We start from the raw sequence: 26,574 nt of genomic DNA on the forward strand, positions 1-26,574 counted from the left end.
AGCCTTGTCATGTTCCTCTTGTAATGCTAAATTGGGGGCAGCATGTTTGCCCAGTTGAGACCATTGTCATAGGTGAGTAACATATTGTTTTAATCATATTCATGTCAGAAATCCACCAACAAAAAGAGCGAAGCAGTGGGATTCATATCATTGCATATAAGAGAAATATTTGGTTGTCCCTGGATTTGCAATATACCATATACAGAAATTAAATGTTTTATATCTGTACTTTTAGCTTGTCAGTGTTATCAGCAGTCAATTTAAACTAGAGATTATACTTCTCCGGAGTCCTGGATAAGAGTGTCTACTAAATTATTTAAAAGTAATCAATATTTTCTTAAAGGTCCCCTGACATGAAATTTTGATTTTGTGAGGTTTTTTAACATTAATATGAGTTCACCTAGCCTATATATGGTCCCAAATTTTCTAAAAATTCCATTCGGTGTAAATTGAGCATTTTCTATCTTTCTCTGACTTGGAGAAAACGGAGAATCAAACAGGCTGATCTGGACCCGTCTCTTTGTGACGTCGCAAGGAGAAATTGTTAACTCCCATGGTAACTCCCCTTTTTCTGCTTTGCCCGCCCAGAGAAAGAATTTAAATAGAGCCAGGTGTGAGGCACACGTGTGTGAGCGCGACTTCAATTTGTCTACGCGACGAGGAGGGGCATCATGGCTTTTGAGCGAAGGAAACACAATAATTGCTCAGTAATAGGATGTAGAGATGAGCAACGAAGCCTTTTTTTACTTCCTTCATACATGCCACAGAAGAACCAGTGGAATGATTTCATTTTCTCCGGAAAAGCGCCGACACAGCTTCCCAAAGTTTTGCATGTCTGTGGCAAACATTTCATATCTTGTGTAACGTGACTTCATGATATGAAGGGAGAATTTTTACATTTAAAAAAACCCTCTTCTCAAAACTAGAATATTTACTGATATAGATGCTAACACAGCTTTAAAATCATCACAAATCAGAGAAACATGAAAAGGCAAAAGCAGATTAGCTTTAGCTTTAACTTACATGATAATCAGACATCCTAACAAAGTATCATATAGACATAATATTTTTAACTAACCATTCGGAAACATCCTTCTGGAGGCGCTGAGTTGCAACTTCTTCATTCGTTGCTTCTCCATCTGGATCGGATTCTGGGTCAAACTGAAATGCTTCAATGTGTCTTTGTGCCATTGCAATATGATCCAGACATACCGGTAAACATGCACGTTACCTTTGCCGCAAGATAGTAAAGGCCACGCCCACCCACCACCATGCCCCGCCCACCCACCACCTTGCCCCGCCTTTTTCATCCTCATTAAAATTTAAAGTCACAGACACCAATACGGGCCGTTTGAAGGAAGCTCATTCTGTGACTGTATTGTAGTGGCTATAATTCTGCAGCAAGGCTGAATTTTTGAAAAAAGATTTCAGATACAGTACTAGGGACCACTATGGCCTATATTAAAGCCTACAAAAAGTAGCATGTCATGGGACCTTTAAGAAAAATATTTATTGCAACACCAATACTTACATACGTTAGATATTTTAGTTTCATATATCCAATAACGTAGCATGGATTTAAAAAACATTGTTGTTGCTTTTTCAATATGGGGTACTATGTGTATGTTCTGAATACTTACTGGAGGTAATGTGTGTGTATGTATATACTGTATATACACTAATGTTCAGAAGGGTCACTTGTTTGTCCTTGTTTTTGAAAGATTTTCATCCATTAAAATAAAATTCACGATACTACAGTGTAGACAATGTTGTAAATTGACTATTGTAGCTGGAAATGGCAGATTTTTTATGGAATATCTACATAGGTGTACAGAGGCCCATTATCAGCAACAATCATTCATGTGTTGCAATGGCACGTTATGTTCCAAGTTAATCCTTTTAATTGGCTAATTGATCATTAGAAAACCATTTTGCAAAGCTGTTGTGTTCATTAAAGAAGCAATAAAACTGTCCTTCATTAGACAAGTTGAGTATCTTCAGTATCACTACTCCCTTCACAGAACAACGCAAACTGGTTCTAACCAGAGTAGAAAGAGCAGTGGGAGATCCCAGTGCACAACTGAGCAAGAGCACAAATACATTAGAGTGTCTAGTTTGAAAAACAGACGCCTCACAGGTCCTCATGTGTCAGTTTGATTAAATAGTAGGCCAGCATCCCGGAGTCACCTCTTTACTGTTGATGCTGAGACTGGTGTTTTGCGGCTGCTATTTAATAAAGTTGCCAGTTGAGTACCTGTGAGGCGTCAGTTTTGGAACTGTATAAAGGTAAACATAGCAAAGCATTTTCATGGTTCAGAGTTTTGATGGGTTGATTCCTTTGCTTACCCGATATACAAAACAAACCAGTTGTATTATTTAGCCCTCCAACCGCATTTCAGCTGAACTCAAGTGTTCTGCTTAAGTAGGGGTCCAGTTCTACCAGAGAGGCCTTCATTTTAGAACACGCAGCAGGTCCTTTATTCAACACCATGTCTATGATCGCCCTCGCCTTCTCTGCCCTCACAGACATCTCCTTCACTGTCTCCATTTCATTGGTATTAATAACCTTCTCTTGCAGAAGAACATCCAGCAGATTATCAACAACAGGCTTTGACACACGATCCACAAAGACCTTCCGTACAGAACGCAGCAGCTTGTCTGCAGAATCCTGTGGAGGAGTCCTAGTCTGTTCGCATCCCGCCACAGGAGCACCTAAAAGAGAAAAAAACGATTCTATATTTGCACAAATTATTATTATTGTTAAGTTGTGCTCAAAAGTTTGCAAACCCTTGGAGAATTGGTAATATACAGTGGGGCAAAAAAATATTTAGACACCAATTGTGCAAGTTCTCCCACTTAAAAAGATGAGAGGCCTGTAATTCATCATAGGTACACTTCAACTATGAGAGACAAAATTAGAAAAATAAATCCTGAAAATCACATTGTAGGATTTTTTATGAATTCATTGGTCAATTCCTCTGTAAAATAAGTATTTGGTCACCTACAAACAAGCAAGATTTCAGGCTCTCATAGACCTGTAACTTCTTCTTTAAGAGGCTCCTCTGTCCTCCACTCGTTACCTGTATTAATGGCACCTGTTTGAACTTGTTATCAGTATAAAAGACACCTGTCCACAACCTCAAACAGTCACACTCCAAACTCCACTATGGCCAAGACCAAAGAGCTGTCAAAGGATACCAGAAACAAAATTGTAGACCTGCACCAGGCTGGGAAGACTGAATCTGCAATAGGTAAGCAGCTTGGTGTGAAGAAATCAACTGTGGGAGCAATTATAAGAAAATGGAAGACATACAAGAAGACTGATAATCTCCCTCGATCCGGGGCTCCACGCAAGATCTCACCCCGTGGGGTCAAAATGATCACAAGAACGGTGAGCAAAAATCCCAGAACCACACGGGGGGACCTAGTGAATGACCTGCAGAGAGCTGGGACCAAAGTAAAAAAGGCTACTGTTGGGGATTGCCCCACTGAATGCCAGTTCTTTAATGTGCTTAAACCACTTCAGTACTCTGATCAGAGAGTAGGAGTCATCATATCTTTTCCACCTTTTATTTGTGCAGGGTTTCACCATATAAACATTATACATTGGAGGTAGTTTTTTGTCAATAACTTTGTCCTGCACTCAGAGATGCTGCACTGGTGGAAAAATACATGATATCCTGACAGGTCTGTATGCATAATGGAGAACGCGTCACTTACACCAAAACAGCATCCAATGAGATTGCGTACTAAATACTTCCATATACTAAGTATTCTACATAATAGACGCTTAAAACATATAGAATCAAGCAGTAGATAATACTTAAAGAAATAAACCTTAAAGAATTCACAACAGCTATCAACAGTAACACACTACGCCGCCAGGGACTCAAATCCTGCAGTGACAGACGTGCCTATCTGAGGTTTGCTAGAGAGCATTTGGATGGTCCAGAAGAGGATTGGGAGAATGTCATATGGTCAGATGAAACCAAAATAGAACTTTTTGGTAAAAACTCAACTCGTTGTGTTTGGAGGAGAAAGAATGCTGAGTTGCATCCAAAGAACACCATACCTACTGTGAAGCATGGGGGTGGAAACATCATGCTTTGGGGCTGTTTTTCTGCTAAGGGACCAGGACGACTGATCCGTGTAAAGGAATGAATGAATGGGGCCATGTATCGGGAGATTTTGAGTGAAAACCTCCTTCCATCAGCAAGGGCATTGAAGATGAAACGTGGCTGGGTCTTTCAGCATGACAATGATCCCAAACACACTGCCCGGGGCAATGAAGGAGTGGCTTCATAAGAAGCATTTCAAGGTCCTGGAGTGGCCTACTGTTGAGATAAATGAAGTTTAACTAGAAGATTCACACTCACTCACACTCACTCTGACTTTTCACCTATCTTAGTTAGAGAGAGGATTAAAACCCAACAATTAATATACAAAAGAAACCGCCTCCTATAGAGCAGGAAGAAACCTTCTATCTCCCACCCCCTGATGTTCTAGTCTAGGTTAGGACAATAGAATGTAAATTCCTGTAACTTTGTAAAGATTTCACATCTGTATGCACAAATCTGTTGATCTGTGACTGAAAATAAACCCAAGGGTAAAGAGTTTAGAGCATGTCCTTCCTCATTGGACAGCGAAGAAAACAACGAGATTCGTCCAGCATGTCACCATGCCAACGAAGAGCCAAGAAGGTGAAAAGTAACCGCCCCTGTGTTTAGAGGAATAAAACCAATAGGGGCGTATAGATCTGGGAGAATAGACGTAGAGACTTACGGGTTAAAACAACTGTTTTACCACTGCAGCGTAATTCATGTATTTTGATTTTACCATTTTCTATTAATAAATCTTTGTGTTAAATCTTCATTCGGACCGTAGCCTTTCCTTCTTCAGAGATTCTGATACACGGAAATTCTCTTCACTAGCCAGTCACCAGATCTCAACCCCATAGAAAATCTTTGGAGGGAGTTGAAAGTCCGTGTTGCCCAGCGACAGCCCCAAAACATCACTGCTCTAGAGGAGATCTGCAATACATGGAGGTGGAAACATCATTCTTTGGGGATGCTTTTCTGCAAAGGGGACGAATGCACCGTATTGAGGGGAGGATGGATGGGACCATGTATTGTGAGATCTTGGCCAACAACCTCCTTCCCTCAGAAACATGCTGGGGCAACTAAGGACTGGCTCCGTAAGAAGCATCTCAAGGTCCTGGAGTGGCCTAACCAGCCTCCAGACCTGAACCCAATAGAAAATCTTTGGAGGGGGCTGAAAGTCCGTATTGCCCAGCGACAGCCCTGAAACCTGAAGGATCTGGAGAAGGTCTGTATGGAGGAGTGGGCCAAAATCCCTGCTACAGTGTGTGCAAACCTGGTCAAGAACTACAGGAAACGTATAATCTCTGTAATTGCAAACAAAGGTTTCTGTACCAAATATTAAGTTCTGCTTTTCTGATGTATCAAATCCTTATGTCATGCAATAAAATGCAAATTAATTACTTAAAAATCATACAATGTGATTTTCTTGATTTTTGTTTTAGATTCCGTCTCTCACAGTTGAAGAGTACCTATGATAAAAATGACAGACTTCTACATACTTTGTAAGTGGGAAAACCTGCAAAAAGTGTATCAAATACTTGTTCTCCCCACTGAATTCAAAATCAATGCCAAATTTTCAGAATTTCTGCCAGGGAATGCAAACGTATGAGGACTACTTTACATGCAAACTATATATTGAAAAGAGCAATTATTTAAAAGCATTTAACATATCTGACCAATGTGTTATTATACACTGGTCTTATCTGGGTTCTACCTGGCAGAGGAATCATCCCTGTCCACACCAAGTCACCAGCAGCTTCTCTATTCAGCAGACTCAGCTTCAAATCCTTCATATTCGGATCCAGGAACACTTGAAAGGAGGGGTGGAAGTTTGGACCATAGTTGCAATCAAATGCAGCACACTAAAACAAAGTGAGATATATGATCAATCAAACGAATGTAAAACAGGTCAAACCATGTCAGAACAGTTGACTCATTTTGTTTTCCATTAGACTACATCCTATCATGCCACTGAATAAAAACGCTGAGGAAGTGCCTGGCTGAAACCTCGCAGCCACATGCCGAAACGCCAAAGACCCAACGCCAGATTAAGTGGCCATGAAAGATGCAGTACCAAAGTTCATCTGGCACTATGTGGCATGACATTATCGTCTACCTCTGGGGTTATCTTCTCCTGGATGTTCTCCAGGTCAGAGGAGAGAATGTATGTTTCCCATCTAGTGAGAGTGCAGCCTGAACAGACCTGGATGTAGGTGTTTCCTGTCTGTTGCTGCTTCACCTGCAACGCAACAAGAGGTTTTTATCAGTTAAGGTGCACACTGAAACACACACACACACACACACACACACACACACACACAGAAACACACACACACTGAAACACACACACTAAAAACTTCACAACTGAGTGTAGAAAGAGGGGTTCGGACTGTACCTCACTGAGTGGCACATTTGATGGCAGGACGATCACATTCAGAACAGAACGTGAACTGTCCACGGATTTGAGGAAAGGCAGCACCTGTCCCTTGATGGACAGGAAGGGAATAAAGGTTCTGACCAGGCCCCATAAGGACAGGTCTCTGATGGTCACCACTATGTGTGTTTCGGTCACCCTCAGTGGTGGTAAAACCTCCACACTGTCACCAGTAACATGGGCCACAGACAGGGAACCAAGACCCTCTCCTACAAAACAGAAATACATCCAGGATCTTTTGGCTGTTGTACAGTATCTTCACTAATCATAGTTTTGAGTGGTTTGTTACTCACCAGAGAGAACCTCACAGTGTGGAAGGTAGAGCTCACTGACAGAACCCTGAGGGCACTTAATGCTGTACAGAGGTCCTGCAGGAACCTGACCTGTGGAGTGTAATAAACTCTCATCCCATTGGACAGTCCTGTACTGCACCTCCCCCTCCCCCTCCATCTGAAACACCAGCCCTGTCAACCTGCACGGGAACAGACCTGGAGCGGAGCACTGGAGCCTGAGAGTCACATGACAATAATCACACTCACAGATAATATACTCACAGATGATACAAAACAATTATTACCAATTAATTTTAGCAATAAAATAATGGACCCTGAGAGCCACAAGACAATAATCACGCTCACAGATGATACACTCACAGATTAAACAAAACAATTATTATCAATTAAAAATGTCAGCAATACAATAAGAGTCACCTGTATGAGGTGTCTGTACATTCGGTAAATGCTAATTTCGGTACAATTATTGGGGTCTGTAATGTGAACAATCACATTGCTAGTCTCCTTGGAGGCTGTAATTGCAGTTCATTTGAGGTTAAGATGTACTGTATATTTGGAGTAAAACACCCTAATAAATGATATAAAGCTCTAAAACATGATATAAAAAATTAAGAGAGACCACTGCGCCTTTTTCTTTCCTTTCCAAAAAAAGGTTTTGAGTGAGGATTAGAAGGGTTAAAATAAGAGACCACTGCAAATTGAATTTCCTTTTCACCTTTTTTAGAAAGGAAAGAAAAATGTGTAGTGGTCTCTTAATTTTTTCCGTAGCTATATATACAGTATACACCAATCAGCCATAACATTATGACCACCTGCCTAATACTGTGTAGGTCCCCCTTTTTCCAGCAAAACAGCCCTGACCCATCAAGGCATGGACTCCACTAGACCTCTGAAGGTGTGCTGTGGTATCTGGCACCAGGACTTTAGCAGCAGATCCTTCAAGTCTTGTAAGTTGCGAGGTGGGGCCTCCATGGATTGGACGTGTTTGTCCAGCATATCCCACAGATGCTTGATTGGATTGAGATGTGGGGAATTTGGAGGCCAAGTCAACCCCTTGAATTCATTGTTGTGTACCTCAAACCATTCTTGAACCTTTTTTGCTTTGTGGCCACATTATTCTGCTGAAAGACTCCAATGCCATCAGGGAATACCGTTGCCATGAAAGGGTGCACATGGTCTGCAACAATGCTTAGGTAGGTGGCACATGTCAAAGTAACATCCACATGGATGGCAGGACCCAAGGTTTCCCAGCAGAACATTGCCCAAAGCATCACACTGCCTCTGCCGGCTTTCCTCCTTCCCATAGTGCATCCTGGTGCCATGTGTCCTCCAGGTAAGCAATGCACATGCACCCAGCCATCCATGTGATGTAAAAGGAAATGTGATTCATCAGACCAGACCACCTTCTTCCATTGCTCTGTGGCCCAGTTCTGATGCTCACATGCCCATTGTAGATGCTTTCGGCAGTGGACAAGGGTCAGCATGGGCACCCTGACTGGTCTGGGGCTACCCCGTTATTTCCCTATGTTACATGTCCCAGATATGGGACTGATGGAGCAGATACTAAAATAGAATACAAGGTGGGATGGGACAACATGGCAACTCTTTCAAAGATTGTTTATTCAACATCCTCTCAAGTGCAAATAGTATTTTTTCATGTCTCTGACCAAACGGTCAGAAACAGACTCCATGAGGGTGGCATGATGGCCCAACATCCCCCAGTGGGACCTGTGCTCACAGCCCAGCACCATGTAGCTCAATTGGCATTCGCCAGAGAACACCAGAATAAGGCAGGTCCACCATGGGCGCCCCTTTCTCTTCACAGATGATAGCAGGTTCACACTGAGCACATGACAGTTGTGAAAGAGTCTGGAGACACCGTGGTGAACGTTATGCTGCCTGCAACATCATCCAGCGTGACCGGTTAAGCGGTGGGTCAGTGATGGTCTGGGGAGGCATAACATTGGAGGGTCACACAGACCTCCATGTGCTAGCCAATGGTACCCTGACTGCTGTTTGGTACCCATTGTCAAACCTTACGCTGGTGCAGTGGACCCTGGGTTCCTCCTGGTGCAGGATAATGCCCGACTTCATGTGGCCAGAGTGTGAAGGCAGTTCCTGGATGACAAAGGCATTGATGCCATTGACTGGCCCTCACGTTCCCCTGACCTGAATCCAATTGAGGCCCTCTGGGATGTAATGTATCAGTGCATCCGACGCCACCAAGTTTTCCAGTAGTGTCCATGAGCTCACTGATGCCCTGATCCAGGTCTGGGAGATCCCCCAGGACACTATCTGCCGTCTCATCTAGAGCATATTCAGACCTTTTCGGGAGTGCATACAGGCACATGGGGGCCATACACACTGCTGAGACACATTATGAGTTGCTGTGATGAAATTCACATAAGTTGGAACAGCCTCTGATTTCAATTGTTTACTTGTTTATTTTCAGTGTGAGTTTGAATCCAGCCCTCAATCAGTTGGTCATTTTGATTTCCATTGACCGTTGTTACTTCATTTTATTCTCAATGAATTACAGAATATATAGTACAGATTTCGGCCTTTAATATATAGACCCGATGTGTGATTTCAGTGTTCTCTTAAGTTTTTTGAGCAGTTTAAATATCATTTACAATGATCTCATAAATCCCTATGTATTAGTTCACCAAAACATATAAAACATATTATGAATTTAAACATCCCAAATATAACAAGGAGTTGGAGTTTCTTGGCTTCATCCTCTTTAGGTGGTTACTTTGCACTTCCCAGTGTCCTGGAAACCTGCTTAGAGGGCTGGCCGGCCCTCCACAGCAACTCCTTGCCTGTCTGGCCTACAGCCTGGTATGCAGGCCACCAAAAGATGCTCATTCCTCTGATTAAGAAATTGCGTGGGAGTCTTCTGCATTAGCAGATAGTGTAGTATTGCTGAGAGAGGAAAACACATTCATTTTGGCCAAGGATGCCACTCAGGTGGTTAATAAGCCTGGCAAGGTTCCTACAGCTGTTCTTTCCTGGTCCCAGAAAAGAGAGGGGAAGTGCACCTTCATCTATGGGTCTACATGTTTCGGATGCTCAAGCTTTGAATGCTGCCAGATTCTTTGAGATGGTACCATTGTTTTACATCTGTACACCTCAAGGACACCTACATCCATGTCCGGAATAATCCTCAACACGAGGTTTCGGATATTTTGCTTTCGAGGGCACTGCCTTCAGATATTTCAGCTTACCCTTCAGTTTGTCCCTGGCTCCACAGACTTTGATTAAGCATGCTGCCCTCAGGGCCCAAGCCTACACTGACGATTGGTTGTTTAGCACTGACTCCCAGGCACAGGCTGTCCCACAACTTACATCTGGGCTTCAGGATAAACTGCCAATAGCTTGCTAGTTCCTTCCAAACAGGCAAACGTCCTGGGACTAACATTGGATTCTTTGACTGGCAGGACAGCCCTCACTGTGAAGACAGTGACAGAGTTTTGCAATGACCTCTAATCCGGCATGTTCGGTTATGCATTTGAGCTGCCTATGACTGTTAGGGCTCATAGCTATGATCATGGTCATTCCACTTGGTCTACTCCTATCGAGAGGATTTCAGCAGACATTCACTCCACCTTGATCTGTGTCTTTATTAGTGCGCACAACTGCCTGCCTCCATCAATCAAAGCAACAGAGCCTCCATCACCCTGATTGCCCTGCACTGGCCTTGGCAGCCGTCCTTCAGGACAATTCCTACAACCTCATGGCTTGCTTGTTGCTCTGACATGCACAGTCAACTGGGAGACCTTACATAGACAGGTGTGCCATTCCAAGTCATGTCCAATCATTTGAATTTACTACTGGTGAACTTCAATCTAGTGGTAGAAACTATTAACAAATAGGGTTTTCTTAATAATACCCCATATTGTTTTTGGTTTGTCATATTATAATTTCATAATAATTTCAACCATTTTAGAATAAGTCTGTAAAGTAACAAAATGTGGAAAAGTGAAGAGGACTGAATACTTTCCGAATGTACTGTTTGTATGCTAGTAGATTTGGCATCTTCTCAATAATTTTGTCTTGTTATTTTTTACCAAAATTTCTGGAACAATGTTCTTTGGACAGATGGGTCAAAGGTGGGTTTGTTTGGCTCCAATGCCAGAAACCATTTTTGGTCAAAATTAAACATTGCCTTTAAACAGAACCTCATTAACAACTATAAAGCATTGAGACGGTGGTTATCTTTTACCTTAAGAAATGCAAACCAGATGAAGGCTGGCTATTAGACTCCTGGAACATAATATTCTCATCCACCAAGAGATGCAAAGTCAAGGTAAAATACATTTAACGGAAACATCATTTTCTCTGGATTCTTTGATTCTTACCCTAACAGAAGATGGCTTGGTATGTCACAAAACCTTGTCAGCTAAGGCAAGAGGTACAGTGATTCTGATACAGAAAGATATTCATTTTAACACAAAATGACTTGCTGATGGATATGGTCACTATTTGATTGTGATAGGAAAGACTTACACAACCTCAGTTACCCAAATTAATATTTATAGTCCAAGCACTCTGACACCATGTGGATAACAGATATAACTTTTCCTAAAATGTTTATAAGGAAAACAAGCTTTATTGCTGACACTTTTAAAGAATAATGAAGCCCTTCTTAAAAAGCCAAACCGTGGTTGTTTAAAACATGTGAATATTTTTAGCATGTCAGACCCTCATTACACATGGCTATAGCATTTATTTTAAATGTAAAAGTGGACGGTCAGGAAACATGCCTACCCCATGGTGTCTGAGTTTTGAACCCATATAGGCCCCTTTGATTTTCTTTCAGAACCGTCTTCAAATGCTGATTGTGATGTCAGGAAGTCGTATTCAGAGCATTTCATATGCTGGTCATCAGATCCGTCATGTTCGCTCCCTAGAGAACAACACATCAGACAATCCAGGAAATGTTAACATTAAGCAGCGGTTTGCATGTTAGCCCAAACCGTCGTGAGCCAATTAAGTAGTTTTATGTTAGAACTGTCTAAAACCTAATAAAACCAGGTATTCTGACAGGTGGCCCTTTCCCACCTTTTATGGCTCTTGACTAAGGACATCCTGAGGAGAAAGAAGCCTGTGTGTATGCAGCTACCGGGTTCATGAACCTTGGGTTTTTGGGTTTATCAGGAGTTTTGGTATTCATGAATCATGACAATCTTTTGTTCTACCTACTTGACCAACTGGTGCATGAAATACATTCCTGCAGCCCAGCCCTCATGTCGTTTCCCTCTTCCAAATGCGTACATGCTGAAACCTGGAGACATTATCTGATTGCCTTCAGTGTGTTCCTCCCCACTTAAGCTGGCGTGAATGAAGAGTTTGGGCTGTCTAAACCCAAAATGTGTCTGGCATCTCCAAATCTTTTCGGGTATGCCTCTTCCAGCTTTACTCGCACCTCGACAGTGGCTCATTCCTTCCTTGCAGATCTTTTGAATCTTTACTACAAGATTTAAATCTGTATGTCAGAGATGTGTTTTTTTTATATATCAACAACATTTCTATAAATGTGTTTTTCGTTCTGTCATTACGGGTGTTGTGTAGATTGGTGCGAAAAAAAGATACATTTAATCTATAACGTAATGTAAAATGTAGAGATAGTGACTGGGACGGATCCCTTTCCGATTGCACTGTGTGTGAATATATCAAATGTTGAAAAGTGCAAGAGGGAGGAAGACTTTTGAGAGCCAGAATATCACTGAAAATATCCGGTCAGTTGAAATAAGTCATCTACAATTCACCACACGTCAGATTTATTTCATTGTTGCCGTCTGCCTAACAACAGGCAGGAAAAGTAACAGAAGGACATTCTACCTTTAGCATCAATTCCAGCCACAGATGTATCCTTGTTCATCTTGTCAGAATTATATCCACTCTCAGTTTTTTCTCCACCATCTGTAACTTAAAACACAACAACATATAAAATAATGTACATATCTCTGGTCTAGTGGCACACACTCAGTTTAATAAGTTATTCTGATGTAGTCCTCCAATTAACAGTACGTCCCCATTTCATATTATTATCTACACTGTATTCCAAAAGTATTTGGACATTAATTTTTTTGTCTTTGTAGTCCAAAACTAAGGACATTACAGGGTTAAAGTGAAGACTATCAGCTTCAATTTGTGGGTATTGAAATTCATTTTAGATTTCACAGCATGTTTTCTGCATAATCTCCCCACTGTGGGGTACTAAAAGAACTTCTTCACAGCTGTCTCATGTTAGTGTTCGTTCAACACCATTTAAATGACAGTTTTTTCTGAGATATCCCATTGGATGTGTTTCCAATACATTCCTTCAACATCTCTTTCTCTTTTAAGGTAAAAAACACTCACTGTCAGCTGCCACCATCTCCTCGATCTTCTCCAGCAGCTCTGTGACCTGAGTTCCATCACCCTTGTTCTCATTGTTGAAGACATGATACCGGTTTCCACATTTCTCAACAAGCCACTGGAGGTCCTTCCCTTCACTCTCAATGTGCTGTTCAATGATTGTGTCTCCCAGACAGTCCCCAAAGGTGAACAGGATTATAGTGTGACTCCAGACTTTCTCACCGAGTAGATCCATGTGTTCCTCTGTTGATCTTTTGAGTTCCGCTTTGAATGAAGTATCCACCCTTATGACCAGGAGGACAGTGTGGGGTCCAGGGGGACACAGAGACACACTAGACACAATCTCCTGTTTAACCTGCTCAGATGTCCTCTCTACATGGAGATTAGCCATCCATCCTGGAGTGTCCACAACAGTGACCTGCCTCCCTGCTACTTCTCCATGTCTCTTCACACACTGAGCAGCTGTTCTCAGGACAAACTCCTCTCTGCCCAGGATGGTATTTCCTGATGAACTCTTCCCAGATAGATGGTAGCCCAGCAGGACAATACTCAACTCTGACAGTTGGGAATCACCTGGCAGACAGATTTGCAGAGAGTGAGAGAGAAAAGAAAAGAGCAAGAAACAATGACATGTGTATCAACATAGAAGTTCAGTAAAAATGTCTGTAGCCTTAAATTCTGCTTATAACCATTGTTATCGTATTACATAAAAATGAGGTGAAAATGCCTGCGAATATGGATCAGTGATGACAATCAGAGGTGCAGAACCAGCCGGGAGCCCCATTTCCAGGCTACAAAAGACGATGCTCCAGCCGGGAGCCCCATTTCCAGGCTACAAAAGACGATGCTCCAGCCAGTAGCCCCATTTCCAGGCTACAGAAGACGATGCTCCATCTTTTCTCTTTGATTTAGGATCCACTCATCACCAGGACTCGAATAATGCAGTGTCATCTTGGATACATGAACCCAGAACCGGACAAAATACTGTGTTTCCCTTGGGGCACTCAGCTATTTCATTGGACCAGCCCTGCAGCTCTTACGCTGGTAAACAATGTGAACAAATACTGTCCTTGTTACATGAATGGCGAAGCATGGAAGTCAACCAGCGCTATGACAAAGAGTGAGGTGGAGAAAATGGGCATGTCTGGCAAATCCTGACCATCGAAAAGGCATGATCTAGACCATAGCCTGGGACCCCACAATGAGACAGAATTCCAATCATTGGGTCATGTTACGATAACATGGTAATTCTTCATGTTTCACAATATATTCTCAGTGTTGCGATTCAAAACTGGAACATTTTCATTCGTTTTTATTTTTTTGTACTGGAGGTGGGGCTCCTGTCTAGTTTTGCACATGTGTGGCCTTATCAGGGGTTACTGTATTTGTTCCACATTCGTGGCCTTATCAGGGGTTACTGCATTTGTTCCACATGTGTGGCCTTATCGGGGTTACCGTATTTGTTCCACATTCGTGGCCTTATCAGGGGTTACTGTATTTGTTCCACATGCGTGGCCTTATCGGGGTTACCGTATTTGTTCCACATTCGTGGCCTTATCAGGGGTTACTGTATTTGTTCCACATGCGTGGCCTTATCGGGGTTACTGTATTTGTTCCACATGCGTGGCCTTATCAGGGGTTACTGTATTTGTTCCACATTTGTGGCCTCATCAGGGGTTACTGTATTTGTTTCACATGCGTGGCCTTATCGGGGTCACTGTGTTTTTTCCACATGCATGGCCTTATCAGGCGTTATTGTATTTGTTTCACATGGATTGCACCAAAGTGACCTACCAAAAGGGAACATGCTATTATGTTGTCTTTTGGGAAGGATGTGTTTTTCATTTTCCTTTAATAATTAAATCAAATGCAGATTGCAGTATTCACCTACTAGTATTTTCCTTGACTGGACAAAGTATCTAAAGTGAATTTTCTTTTAATGTTACCTTTGAATATACATTTTATTCATATCCACAGACTTAAATAACTTTAAGTTATTACAGTACGTAATCTTGGTTCACTAATGTTATGAGTGAAACACTTCAATCACTATTTCTGAATTTAAATGTTCCATTAAGTCACTTAGCAGACACTATTGTTTCTCTGGATAAAGATAATAGTAAGTACAAAGACTTGCTCTGTTTCTCTTACTGGAACCCTAAACCCAGAACCATGGAGTTGCATGGGACCATGCCCTACCATGTGAGCTGCATGGGACCATGCCCTACCATGTGAGCTGCATGGGACCATGCCCTACCATGTGAGCTGCATGGGACCATGCCCTACCATGTGAGCTGCATGGGACCATGCCCTACCATGTGAGCTGCATGGGACCATGCCCTACCATGTGAGCTGCATGGGACCATGCCCTACCATGTGAGCTGCATGGGACCATGCCCTACCATGTGAGCTGCATGGGACCATGCCCTACCATGTGAGCTGCATGGGACCATGCCCTACCATGTGAGCTGCATGGGACCATGCCCTACCATGTGAGCTGCATGGGACCATGCCCTACCATGTGAGTTGCATGGGACCATTTATGGGACGAACACTTTTACAATCAGAAATGTCAAAATTAGTGTTTGTATAATGTTATATGCCTTATTAAATACAGAGAATAAAGCTTCAGCACAGAAGCCAAGGTGATAATGTCTGGAGTAAATTCTGCTTCTTTTCCACTGCCTTACAAAATATCAAATCCCACCCCCAGTAAGGCTGTAGGTGTTGATTATCCACCAGGTGGGATAACATCCTTAATTTCACTGCTGTTGGTTTCAACAGCCGGTAACATGGCTGAGAGTGTACAGCCTTTTCTGTATCAACGGATGGTTTTGTGATCTGCCTAACGAGCTGGATGGACGGATGGATGGATGGACGGACAGACAGACGGATGGATGGATGGACAGACAGACGGATGGATGGACGGACGGACAGATGGATGGATGGACGGACGGACAGATGGATGGATGGACAGATGGTGGCAGTGGTACGTGATTGACACTGTCTGGTGCTACATTTGTGCAGGAGTCTGGTTTCAATTGCGTTGCATAAAACAGCAGCGTGTGTCTGAAACTCTGCAAAAATACGTAGACCAGATATTATTTGGTTTCTGGGCAGTGGATTGAATCGTGGAAGATAAAGCCACTTCGGTTTGAAAATTTTGTGAAATGGAACTGAATGTTTATCGTTGTTAAAGACTTTCCAATGTCTGTCGTAGCGCTGCCCTCTACGGGAGACAGTGAGCTCAACTCTGAACACAGTTGCAAATACATTTTTCACACATACTTTTTAATGTAGTTATTCAAATATTATTCTAAATAATTATATTCTGTGGACAAATATTTAAATAAACATTTACAAACATTTTGACATCCCTAGCAGAGTCTGCAGGGTCAGGATGGTGGTGCAGTCTTTCTTTAAGGCTCAAACATTCTTCTGGCATACTTCCTGACACAGACACTAAAAATGAAAGATACAAAAGGAGGGACTGAAATGAACTCACCTACAAGTGATCTGAGGGCCTCTCTCTGTTCCTTCACCTTCATCAGTCTCTGTTTTACTCTCTCTTCCTCTGTCTTCCTTGTCTCTTGTTTCTTCTCAAGAATGTCTCTCTTTATCTTATAATAACCTCCCCTGTTTCCTGACACCATCTCCTCTATCTTCTCCAGCAGCTCTGTGACCTGAGATCCATCACCCCTGCTCTTATTGTTGAAGACATGATACCTGTTTCCACATTTCTCAACAAGCCCCTGGAGGTCCTTCCCTTCACTCTCAATGTGCTGTTCAATGGTTGTGTCTCCCAGACAGTCGCCAAAGGTGAACAGGATTATAGTGTGACTCCAGACCGTCTCACCGAGAAGCTTCAGATGTTCCTCCACCGATTTTCTGTGTTCCTCTTTGAATGAAACATCCACATCTATAACCAGGAGGACAGTGTGTGGTCCTGGAGGACACAGAGACATGCTGAGGACAATCTCGTCCAGAACCAGTTCTGGAGTCTCCTCAATCGGAACATTGGCCCACCATCCTGGAGTGTCCACCACAGTGACCTCCCTCCCTGCTACTTCTCCATGTCTCCTCACACACTGAGCAGATGTCTTCAGGTCAAACTCCTCTTTGCCCAGGATGGTGTTTCCTGAGGAACTCTTCCCAGATGTTCTGGATCCCAGCAACACAATCCTCAACTCTGAGAGATGGAGGGAGTCATCTGGTTGAAAAGGGTGGGACAAACACAGAGCAAAAGAGACGTGGTGGGAGACATGACACATGAAGAGAGACGTGGAGGGAGACATGACACATGAAGAGAGACATGGAGGGAGACATGCCACATGAAGAGAGACGTGGAGGGAGACATGACACATGAAGAGAGACGTGGAGGGAGTCATGACACATGAAGAGAGACGTGGAGGGAGACATGCCACATGAAGAGAGACGTGGAGGGAGACATGACACACGAAGAGAGACGTGGAGGGAGTCATGACACACGAAGAGAGACGTGGAGGGAGTCATGACACACGAAGAGAGACGTGGAGGGAGTCATGACACACGAAGAGAGACGTGGAGGGAGACATGACACATGAAGAGAGACGTGGAGGGAGACATGACACATGAAGAGAGACGTGGAGGGAGACATGCCACATGAAGAGAGACATGGAGGGAGACATGCCACATGAAGAGAGACATGGAGGGAGTCATGACACATGAAGAGAGACGTGGAGGGAGTCATGACACATGAAGGGACAAAGAGAGAGAAACAGTGATCATTATTATACAGTATACTTGGGCAAAACAACCACAGACTGGAAAGTTTTTAAGTTTCTTCAACTAATTATTTTTCATGTACTAGTTCCATTGTTTTTTATGTTTCCTCAAATTTAAGGTCCAATTATTACCAGAAATACACATTTTCAGTTGGCTCCGAAATTATGTATGGCTCAACTTCTCTTATTTCAACTATAAATAATTATTTGGGTTCTAAAGATAAAGCTGTGGAATTAGCCAAAAATGTTTTTATTTAATCAGAAAACAACAGTACTTGGCCTCCAACTCAACAACACTGCTTAGCTCAGAGGCTAACCAGCAATGGAAGCAGTTGCAAAGCTGTAGCCAAAGTGTTTGTGATTTGCAACATGCCAAAGCCTCTTGCCGCATCTTTGATTTACAGTATTTTCGTAATGGTGGCGACATATGGAAAACAGCAAAGATGATAAATCCTTTTATCTAGAAAGTGACCACAGGCTTTCCCCACTAAAGCTTCAGATGGGGATATGTTCTGGACAAGCCCAAAGCAGAAAAATAAACTCACCCAGTTGTGATTTCAGGGCCTCTCTCTGTTCCTTCACCTTCATCAGTCTCTGTTTTGCTCTCTCTTCCTCTGCCTTCCTCCTGTTTTCTGTCTTTGTTAGAAACTCTTTCTCTACCTTGTAATATCCTCCTCTCCTTCCTGTCACCATCTCCTCTATCTTCTCCAGCAGCTCTGTGACCTGAGATCCATCACCCATGTTCTTATTGTTGAAGACATGATACCTGTTTCCACATTTTTCAACAAGCCTCTGTAGCTCCTTCCCATCACTCTCAATGTGCTGTTCAATGGTTGTGTCTCCCAGACAGTCCCCAAAGGTGAACAGGATTATAGTGTGACTCCAGACTGTCTCACCGAGAAGTTCCATGTGTCCCTCAACCGATCTCCTGTGTTTCTCAGTCAATGAACCATCCACCCGTATGACCAGAAGGACAGTGTGGGGTCCTGGGGGACACAGAGACACACTGAGGACAATGTCCTGTTTAACCATCTCAGGTGTCCACTCCACAGGGTGATTAGCCCACCATCCTGGAGTGTTGACAACAGTGACCTGCCTCCCTGATACTTCTCCATGTCTCCTCACAGACTGAGCAGATGTCCTCAGATCAAACTCTTCTCTGCCCAGGATGGTATTCCCTGAGGAACTCTTCCCAGATATTCTGTTACCCAGCAACACAATCCTCAACTCTGAAAGATAGAAGTAATCACCATAAAGTAAATATGTTTAAAACTATGTTTTATTCTAGATAAAAGTACAGATGAAATATGATTTACATTTCATTTGATTACCTGACAGTGTGTTTAATCCACCTGATGCCATTGTGACACTATATTACACTCTTCCTCCTCCAGTCTGGAACAGTCATCCACTCCTATAAAATCAGACAATCAGCAAGAAACCCTAAAATTTTACTCATTTTACTCTCAAGACAATTAACTTTTTGTTTTTAAGCCACTCCAGGGTGGCTTTGGTTGTACACTACGGGTAAAACGTTTTAGAATATCCTCATTTTTCCAGTGTTTATTGACATGAAAGCAGTTAAGGTACAGTGAATAACTTGAAGAAATGGTACAAAGTTAAGTGGTAATCTGCCAGAGGATAAAAAAAAAAAGTTTTGATTACCGAAAACTAGAAAAAGAATGTACATTTCAGAGTTATATAAAAAAATATTTTTCAGGGAACAAGTAATGGGTTAACAACATAGCTGTTCTGCAGCTATGGAATAAAATTCAGCCTTGACAGTTAATGCAAACAATTCCTACAGGTGTTCCAACTTTAGTAGATTACTAAGTTTCTGAGAGTCAACAGTTTGCATGATAGGCAGTTCACAGGACAACAGCTTCAAGCCCAGATAAATACCAACACTGTACAAGTAAGAATGTCTCAGTGTCAACTCTGAAAAACTTCAAACTGCAGGTTTGACCGGTTGAGTGGCAGTAAGACATCTATGGCTAAGACGGCAAAATAAGAAAAAGAGGCTTGACAGGGCCATGAATGGACTACTGAAGACTGGAAGAAGGTCTAATGGACTGATGAAATCAGCACACAGGGCTTTTGTATGTCATCAAGTAGGACTAAAGGATGGTTCCTCAGTGTGACACTGTAGAAAAGGCTAGAAAGAATGAACAGCGTTAGTAGTAAATTAAAGCTGCGAGCAGCGTTTCAGGGGGCCAAGCGGGGCATAGGAAGCATCTCACTGCATGCTCTCACAAGAGAAATGTTTTGCAATTTAAAAATGCCCAATGCCGCTAGTAGTCAGGATGTCCAATCGAAGGAGAGGAAATCAAAACAAAACAAAAAGACCTTGAAACCAGAAAAGGAACCAGGCAATCCTAGTTCAGCCGATTAGGAGGGATGAATATTGTTGTCGCTGGCAGGTTTAAATCCCTGGTTTTCTATGTGGCAGACTGTCTTTAATCATTACACTATTTAAACAGCAGAATGCAACTTTTACCTCAGCCATTACATGTTGAAATAACGTGGACAAAATAACATTTATTAACGGAACTAAAGAGTAGTCTTGCACAAAGACTATATAGCTAATAGCTATACATCCTACTTATAACGAAAACAATGACTCCAATCACTTCATGGCTGATTTGTGTCTTTGGAAAACAATAACAGTATATATACTGTAAGGGTCACGTAATAATATTATAATATAAGGGTCACGTAAAACAATTCTTCTCCTAAACATTTGAGAATGATGGTATTAAAGAGGGGATATATATTGTTGTGTGAAGGGTGAAAAGTACCGAGTGATTATACATTCCTAAAATACAAAATTTGGAACAGCTCTGGGGAGAATCGAACCAGGGTCAGAATATTGCAGAACAGGGATGTCCCCACCACACCAAAGGAGCTACTGGTTGTCCCTACAGCTCTCTATCCTCTCCAAATGTAAAATTTACCCCAGCCATTACAATTTTGCTGAGATAAAGTGGGCAACAAAACGTTTGTAACGGAACTAAAGTGTACAGTTGTACAAAGATTATTATAGATGGCTAGCTAATAGCTATACATCCTACTTATAACGAAATCAATGACTCCAATCACTCCATGGCTGGTTCCTTTCTTTGGAAAACAATAACAGCACAAAAGGGTCACGTAATACAATTATTCTCGCAAATAAATGAAAATCATGGTATTTCAGATATGTATTGTTGTGTGAAGGTTGAAAAGCATTTATGAGATACAGAATTTGGAATGTCTGAGAAGGGAATCAAACTGGGGTCACAATATTGAAGGACCGGGATGGTCCCACTACACCACAGGGCCAGCTGGCAGACAGAATAGTCTCATCGGGTTGTGATCTATAATACCTGAAATAGCACACACAGGTGCATATTTTGAAAATCCACCAGAAACATTTACAATAATATATCTTTTTAAAGACAATGGTCCAGTCGTCATTTACACCAATTGTCATCCAAATCCATTCAGCTGTTTTGGAGGAAATGTCGTTTAAGTGTGTTTTTATCAATGGCAAAATCGTGAGAAACATCGGTTATGTTTCTAGCGCCCCCAAGAGGTATTTCTGTATGGGAGTTTTCCTCTCCATTCCTAGCAGACACATGTACTAGTACATTTCGTTTCGTAGCGGTTTGATGTTCCATTTGGGTTTAATGGACATCTAAAGTCATAGACCCGCCCAGCTTAATTTCATTCGCTGATTTCGGCAGTACTATTTGAGATATCAACTTTCCTTATATAACTTTTAAAGATAATGGTTCAAAGGCCCTTCACACCAAACGGCATGCAAATCCGTTCAGCAGTCTCGGAGGAGATGACGTTAACATGTTTTTCACAGAAGTCAAAATGGAGGCCATATTGCTTGAGATATCACCTTTTCTTATATAACTTTTAAAGACAATGGTCCAGTGGTCCTTTATACTGATTGTCAACCAACTCTGTTCAGTGGTTTCGGACGAGATGTCGTTTAAGTGGGTTTTTATTAACGGCAAAATCGTGAGAAACATCGGTGATGTTTATAGCGCCCCCAAGAGGTATTTCTGTATGAGACTTTTTCTGTCCATTCTTGAGAGACACATGTACTAGTATGTTTCGTTTCATAGCTGTTTGATGTTCCATTTGGGATAAATGGACGTCTAAATTCATAGACCCGCCCAGCTCAATTTCATTCGCTGATTTCGGCAGTACTATTTGAGATATCAACTTTCCTTATATAACTTTTAAAGATAATGGTTCTTCACACCAAACGGCATGCAAATCCGTTCAGTGGTCTCGGAGGAGATGACGTTAACGTGTTTTTCACTAAATTCTAAATGAAGGAAATTCCAAGGGGCGAATTTGAAAGACCCCAGAGACTTTTTGGTCATCATGAGAAGGGGTATATCTGGAACTTGGATGCATGTCTCTACGACATTCGGTTCATGAGATCTGAGCTTCACTATTTCCATTTTCGACTGAGCGCTACAGCGCCACCATGAGGAGTATGGGTACCATGATGGCCATCTGACATCGGCTGTCTACAATCAGGCAAAGTTTGGAGCGTTTTGAACCAGAGGGGACCGAACTATGGACCTCTGAAAATGGCCCTGGAGAATAATAATAATAAAACGTACAAACATAAGAGGGTTCCAGCAACTTTGTTGCTTGGCCCCCTAAATAGTAGTTAGTTGTGGTATAGAGAATTAGGTCATAAGGACAGCTGTAGCTCTGCCCACTGACCAGGGAAGTAGTGCATTATGGGTGATCTCTACCTGTGGGGGAAAGTTACAACAAGCAGCATAAAATCTCAACATCTCCAGTTACATCTTGTGTCTTTCTATAGTTGACATCCCTTGTTTATACAAAGCCTATGTTTGACCTTAAGATATCAACACATATAAAGACACTGGAACAATTGTCAACTATATACCAGGAAGTCAATGTTACATCACTGTGCTATCTGCATCTCGGTCTGCTTGAACCTTCCTTAAAACCCCTAAACTGGAATAATACCCTTTCTGTCATCTTTAGATTAGATTCAACTTTGTAATTTAACAGTACAAGTACAGTACAACACAATGTGCCCTTCCCAGCACCCAGGAGCAAACCCTTAGAAGACTACGAAACACTAAATACAGTCCTACGTTTCGTCATTACAAACCCCAACTGTTAAATGTGGAAGAGGAAGTCTGATAGTCTGTTTTTTTTGCTGGATCTACAGTCGACAATGTGCGGAGAGGCAAAATGAACCAAAATGGCTACCGCAGCATTTCACAGCACCAGGCAATAACCTCTGGTGTACAACTAGTTGGTCTGGGGTTCATCCAGACCAACTATCAAGATAATGACCCAAAAACCACCTCCAGGAAGGACTGCATGGTTGATCTAGATCATAATGAAATCGCTATTTGAACGTGCTGCAATTTTGACTTTTCATGTTATTTTTACACTAAAAAAATTACATTTCACTGGTGTGCCATCCTCGCTATAATAATTCATATTTGCATACAATTTATTAGGACTTGGTTTTAGAATCTGTTTGCCTACTTAAAAATAATAATTCACATTATAATTAAAAAGATTTTGGCAAACAAATGACACGATTGAAACAGTCAAAAACAAATCTACAAGCGCTCTTACAACATCTTCCACTGTTTTGCAATTTTAAGACAATAAACGTTTACAATTCAAATATCCAGCTTTATGTCTCGAATCGGTCATTCAAACTACAGCTGTGCTCAAAAAAGTGCATACCCTTGGAGAATTGGTAATATATTTACCATTTGTAAAGAAAACATGAGTCAGCAGCCAAAACACATTTTACTTCTTATGGGATTCATATTCAACTGCAGGTTATAACAGAATGGCAAAATCATAAAACAAAACGTGGCAATAAAGAAAAATTTTTTACTGACCCCTGTTCAAGTCTGCATACCCTTAGTTCTTAATACTGTGTATTGCCCTCTTCAGCATCAATGACAGCATGCAGTATTTTGTAATAGTTGTCTATGAGGCCCTGAATTATTGATGGTTGTATAGCTGCCCATTCAACTTGGCAAAATGACAAAGTCTTTGGTCGTCTTGCATGAACCGCACGTTTGAGATTTCCCAGAGTGGCTTGATGATATTAAGGTCAGGAGACTGTGGTGGCCACTCCAGAACCTTCACCTTTTTCTGCTGTAACCACTGGAGGGTCAACTTGGCCTTGTGCTTAGGGTCATTGTCTTGCTGGAAACTCCAAGAGCGTCCCATGCGCAGCTTTGATGCAGAAGAATGCAGATTGTCTGCCAGTATTTTCTGATAACATGCTGCATTCATCTTGCCATGAATTTTCACAAGATTCCCTGTGCCTTTAGACCTCACACACCCCCAAAACATCAGTGAGCCACCACCATGCTTCACAGTGGGGATGGTATTCTGTTCACTACAGGCCTTGTTGACCCCTCTCCAAACATAGCGGTTATGGTTGTGACCATAAAGCTCTATTTTGTCACTCCAAATTACAGTGTGCCAGAAGCTGTGAGGCCTGTCAAGGTGTTGTCGGGCATATTGTAACCAGCTTCTCATTTTTGTTCAAGTATCGTCATATTGAGCTCCTTGAAACAAACACAACGTCTTTTTCCAGAGTTGCCTGTATTTCTCCATAGGTTACCTGTGGGTTTTTCTTCTGGCAGTTTTGGCTGACATCTTTCTAGGTCTACCTGATCTTGGCTTGGTATCAAGAGATCCCTGAATTTTCCACTTCTTAATAAGTGATTGAACAGTACTGACTGGCATTTGCAAGGCTTTGGATATCTTTTTATATTCTTTTCCATCTTCATGAAGTTCCATTACCTTGTTACACAGGTCTTTTGACAGTTCATTTCTGCTCCCCATGGCTCAGTATCTATCCTGCTCAGTGCATCCATGTGAGAGCTAACCAACTCATTGACAATTTATACACAGACGCTAATTGTAATTTAAAAAGCCACAGGTGTGGGAACTTCACCTTTAATTGCAATTTTCAACTGTGCGCGTCATCTTGTGTCTGTAACAAGGCCAAAAATGCATGATTTTTTTTGCATGATCAGTCATATTTTCAAAATCAATGCCATAATTTCACAATTTCTTCCAGGATATGCAAACTTATAAGCACAACTGCATACAATCCATTGTTCTGATCATGCCTCTCATTCGTCCCAATTAATTAAAAATGAGTAAAACTGACAACTGAAAACATGATTTTTACTGAAAACAATATAAATAAAAATCGGAGGAGCTGAGGCAGGGTTACTTTCGTACCACACGCCCCTACTTTCCCTTTTTTTGCAAGCTTAGACCACTCTAAGTAGTTAGACCTTTAGTAGATGTTTCCCTTATTCAGCAGAGGCCACGACCTTTGAGGGGCACTGGTGATGATGCTTCGTGGGTGACAGATGTCAAGGGTTCTGTCAGGTTTTCACGGATACGAGGATGTAAAGTGTCCGAAACAGTGTCCACCAGCCAAGCATATTTTTTACTAGCCAAAATAATAGATAGCATTTTTGTGTGACATATGCATTAATTTCAGTACATTTAATTGAGATAGGATATTATGATGAATAAAAACGTTTTATTTCCGATGACAAATGAGTTGTTTCTGCTTTTACCTTTATGCTGGTCACACACAGAACAACTCGTCACCACAGCCTCAGCTGTGAAGGCAAAATACGAAAATCGCAAGTCTGCATGTGAGGTTTTTAGTTCAACTAGGCTTTATTTATCGACTGTGTGCGTGGAAAAAATAGGCACGTATAGGTGGTTTTTTTCTGTCCATCATAAGAGAATCGTCTTACTATCAACAGTAAATGTAGACTATAGTCTCACAGCTGCACCTGGTCTGATCTGAAACTGTGTACAGTGTTAATTAAATGCTGTCTAGCTGCCTAAAGGGTTCATGCTAAAATGATAATCAGCTCTTTATACAGCACCACATTTATCTAACTATATAAAGTACAGGCTACATAAAGTAGTATAGCAAAACAAATATTTGGAAAAGGTAATAGATTTTAGTCACTGTGGCAACTCAGAATTTCTCTAAAAAATAGTAACTTACCACGGGAAAATACTGGCTTCAAACTTGCTTAGAGATTTTTCACACCTGGAGAAAATGTTGTTTCACTTTCGATGTTAAGAGTTTGTACTTCAATAGCTGTCACAAAAAGACGAACGTTACGACGAAATAGCCTATTTAAAGACGAAATAGCCTATTTGTAATCAGATAAAGGGAGGTAGCAAGGTTTACTCTTTGACATTTGAACAATTACTTCATCAGAGTCCAAAAGGAAGAAATTATGCTTTTTTTCCTGGCGCGTATGAGGGGTGCCTGTTGAGTAATCTGAACAGAATAAACATGAGAGGGAGGAGTCTCGGCCACTGGATAGCTACGTTAGTATTGTAAAAAGCGGCTAGTACTACTAGTATTTCTTTATGATTTCAGTCCATGGTAAGTTTACCTGTTTGACATGGTGTTTGGTGAGACAGTTGCTTAAATGCTAATTTCCCGATATCCCATTTTGGAATGGGATTAAGTGTTTACTGGCTGATGGTCTTCAAGTAATGTTTAAGGTGTGACAGGCAATATCCATCAGGTTACTACCAATCTGTAT

General features: G+C 41.7%; 1 protein-coding gene across 2 annotated transcripts; it reads right to left on the bottom strand.

The window, feature by feature from the left end:
- Window positions 1-1,491: 1,491 nt before the first annotated feature.
- On the bottom strand, window positions 1,492-26,288 carry LOC105009765 (GTPase IMAP family member 8). 2 transcript variants are annotated; one of them, XM_034292524.1, is made up of 12 exons: window positions 26,022-26,288; window positions 19,285-19,367; window positions 18,499-19,182; window positions 16,696-17,400; window positions 13,194-13,763; window positions 12,672-12,752; window positions 11,598-11,736; window positions 6,828-7,042; window positions 6,496-6,743; window positions 6,217-6,339; window positions 5,815-5,962; window positions 1,492-2,712 (listed from the first exon to the last, which is right to left on the bottom strand). In XM_034292524.1, exons 2-12 carry the CDS (start codon window positions 19,313-19,315, stop codon window positions 2,396-2,398), a joined length of 3,261 nt encoding a protein of 1,086 aa, XP_034148415.1. In that variant the 5' UTR covers window positions 19,316-19,367; window positions 26,022-26,288; the 3' UTR covers window positions 1,492-2,395. The 2 variants fall into 2 exon arrangements, with proteins under 2 accessions (XP_034148415.1, XP_034148414.1); XM_034292523.1 differs by having other exon boundaries at window positions 12,672-12,758.
- Window positions 26,289-26,574: the final 286 nt, after the last annotated feature.

This window comes from Esox lucius, chromosome 5 (genome assembly GCF_011004845.1).
Source record: "Esox lucius isolate fEsoLuc1 chromosome 5, fEsoLuc1.pri, whole genome shotgun sequence".
NCBI lineage: Eukaryota > Metazoa > Chordata > Actinopteri > Esociformes > Esocidae > Esox > Esox lucius.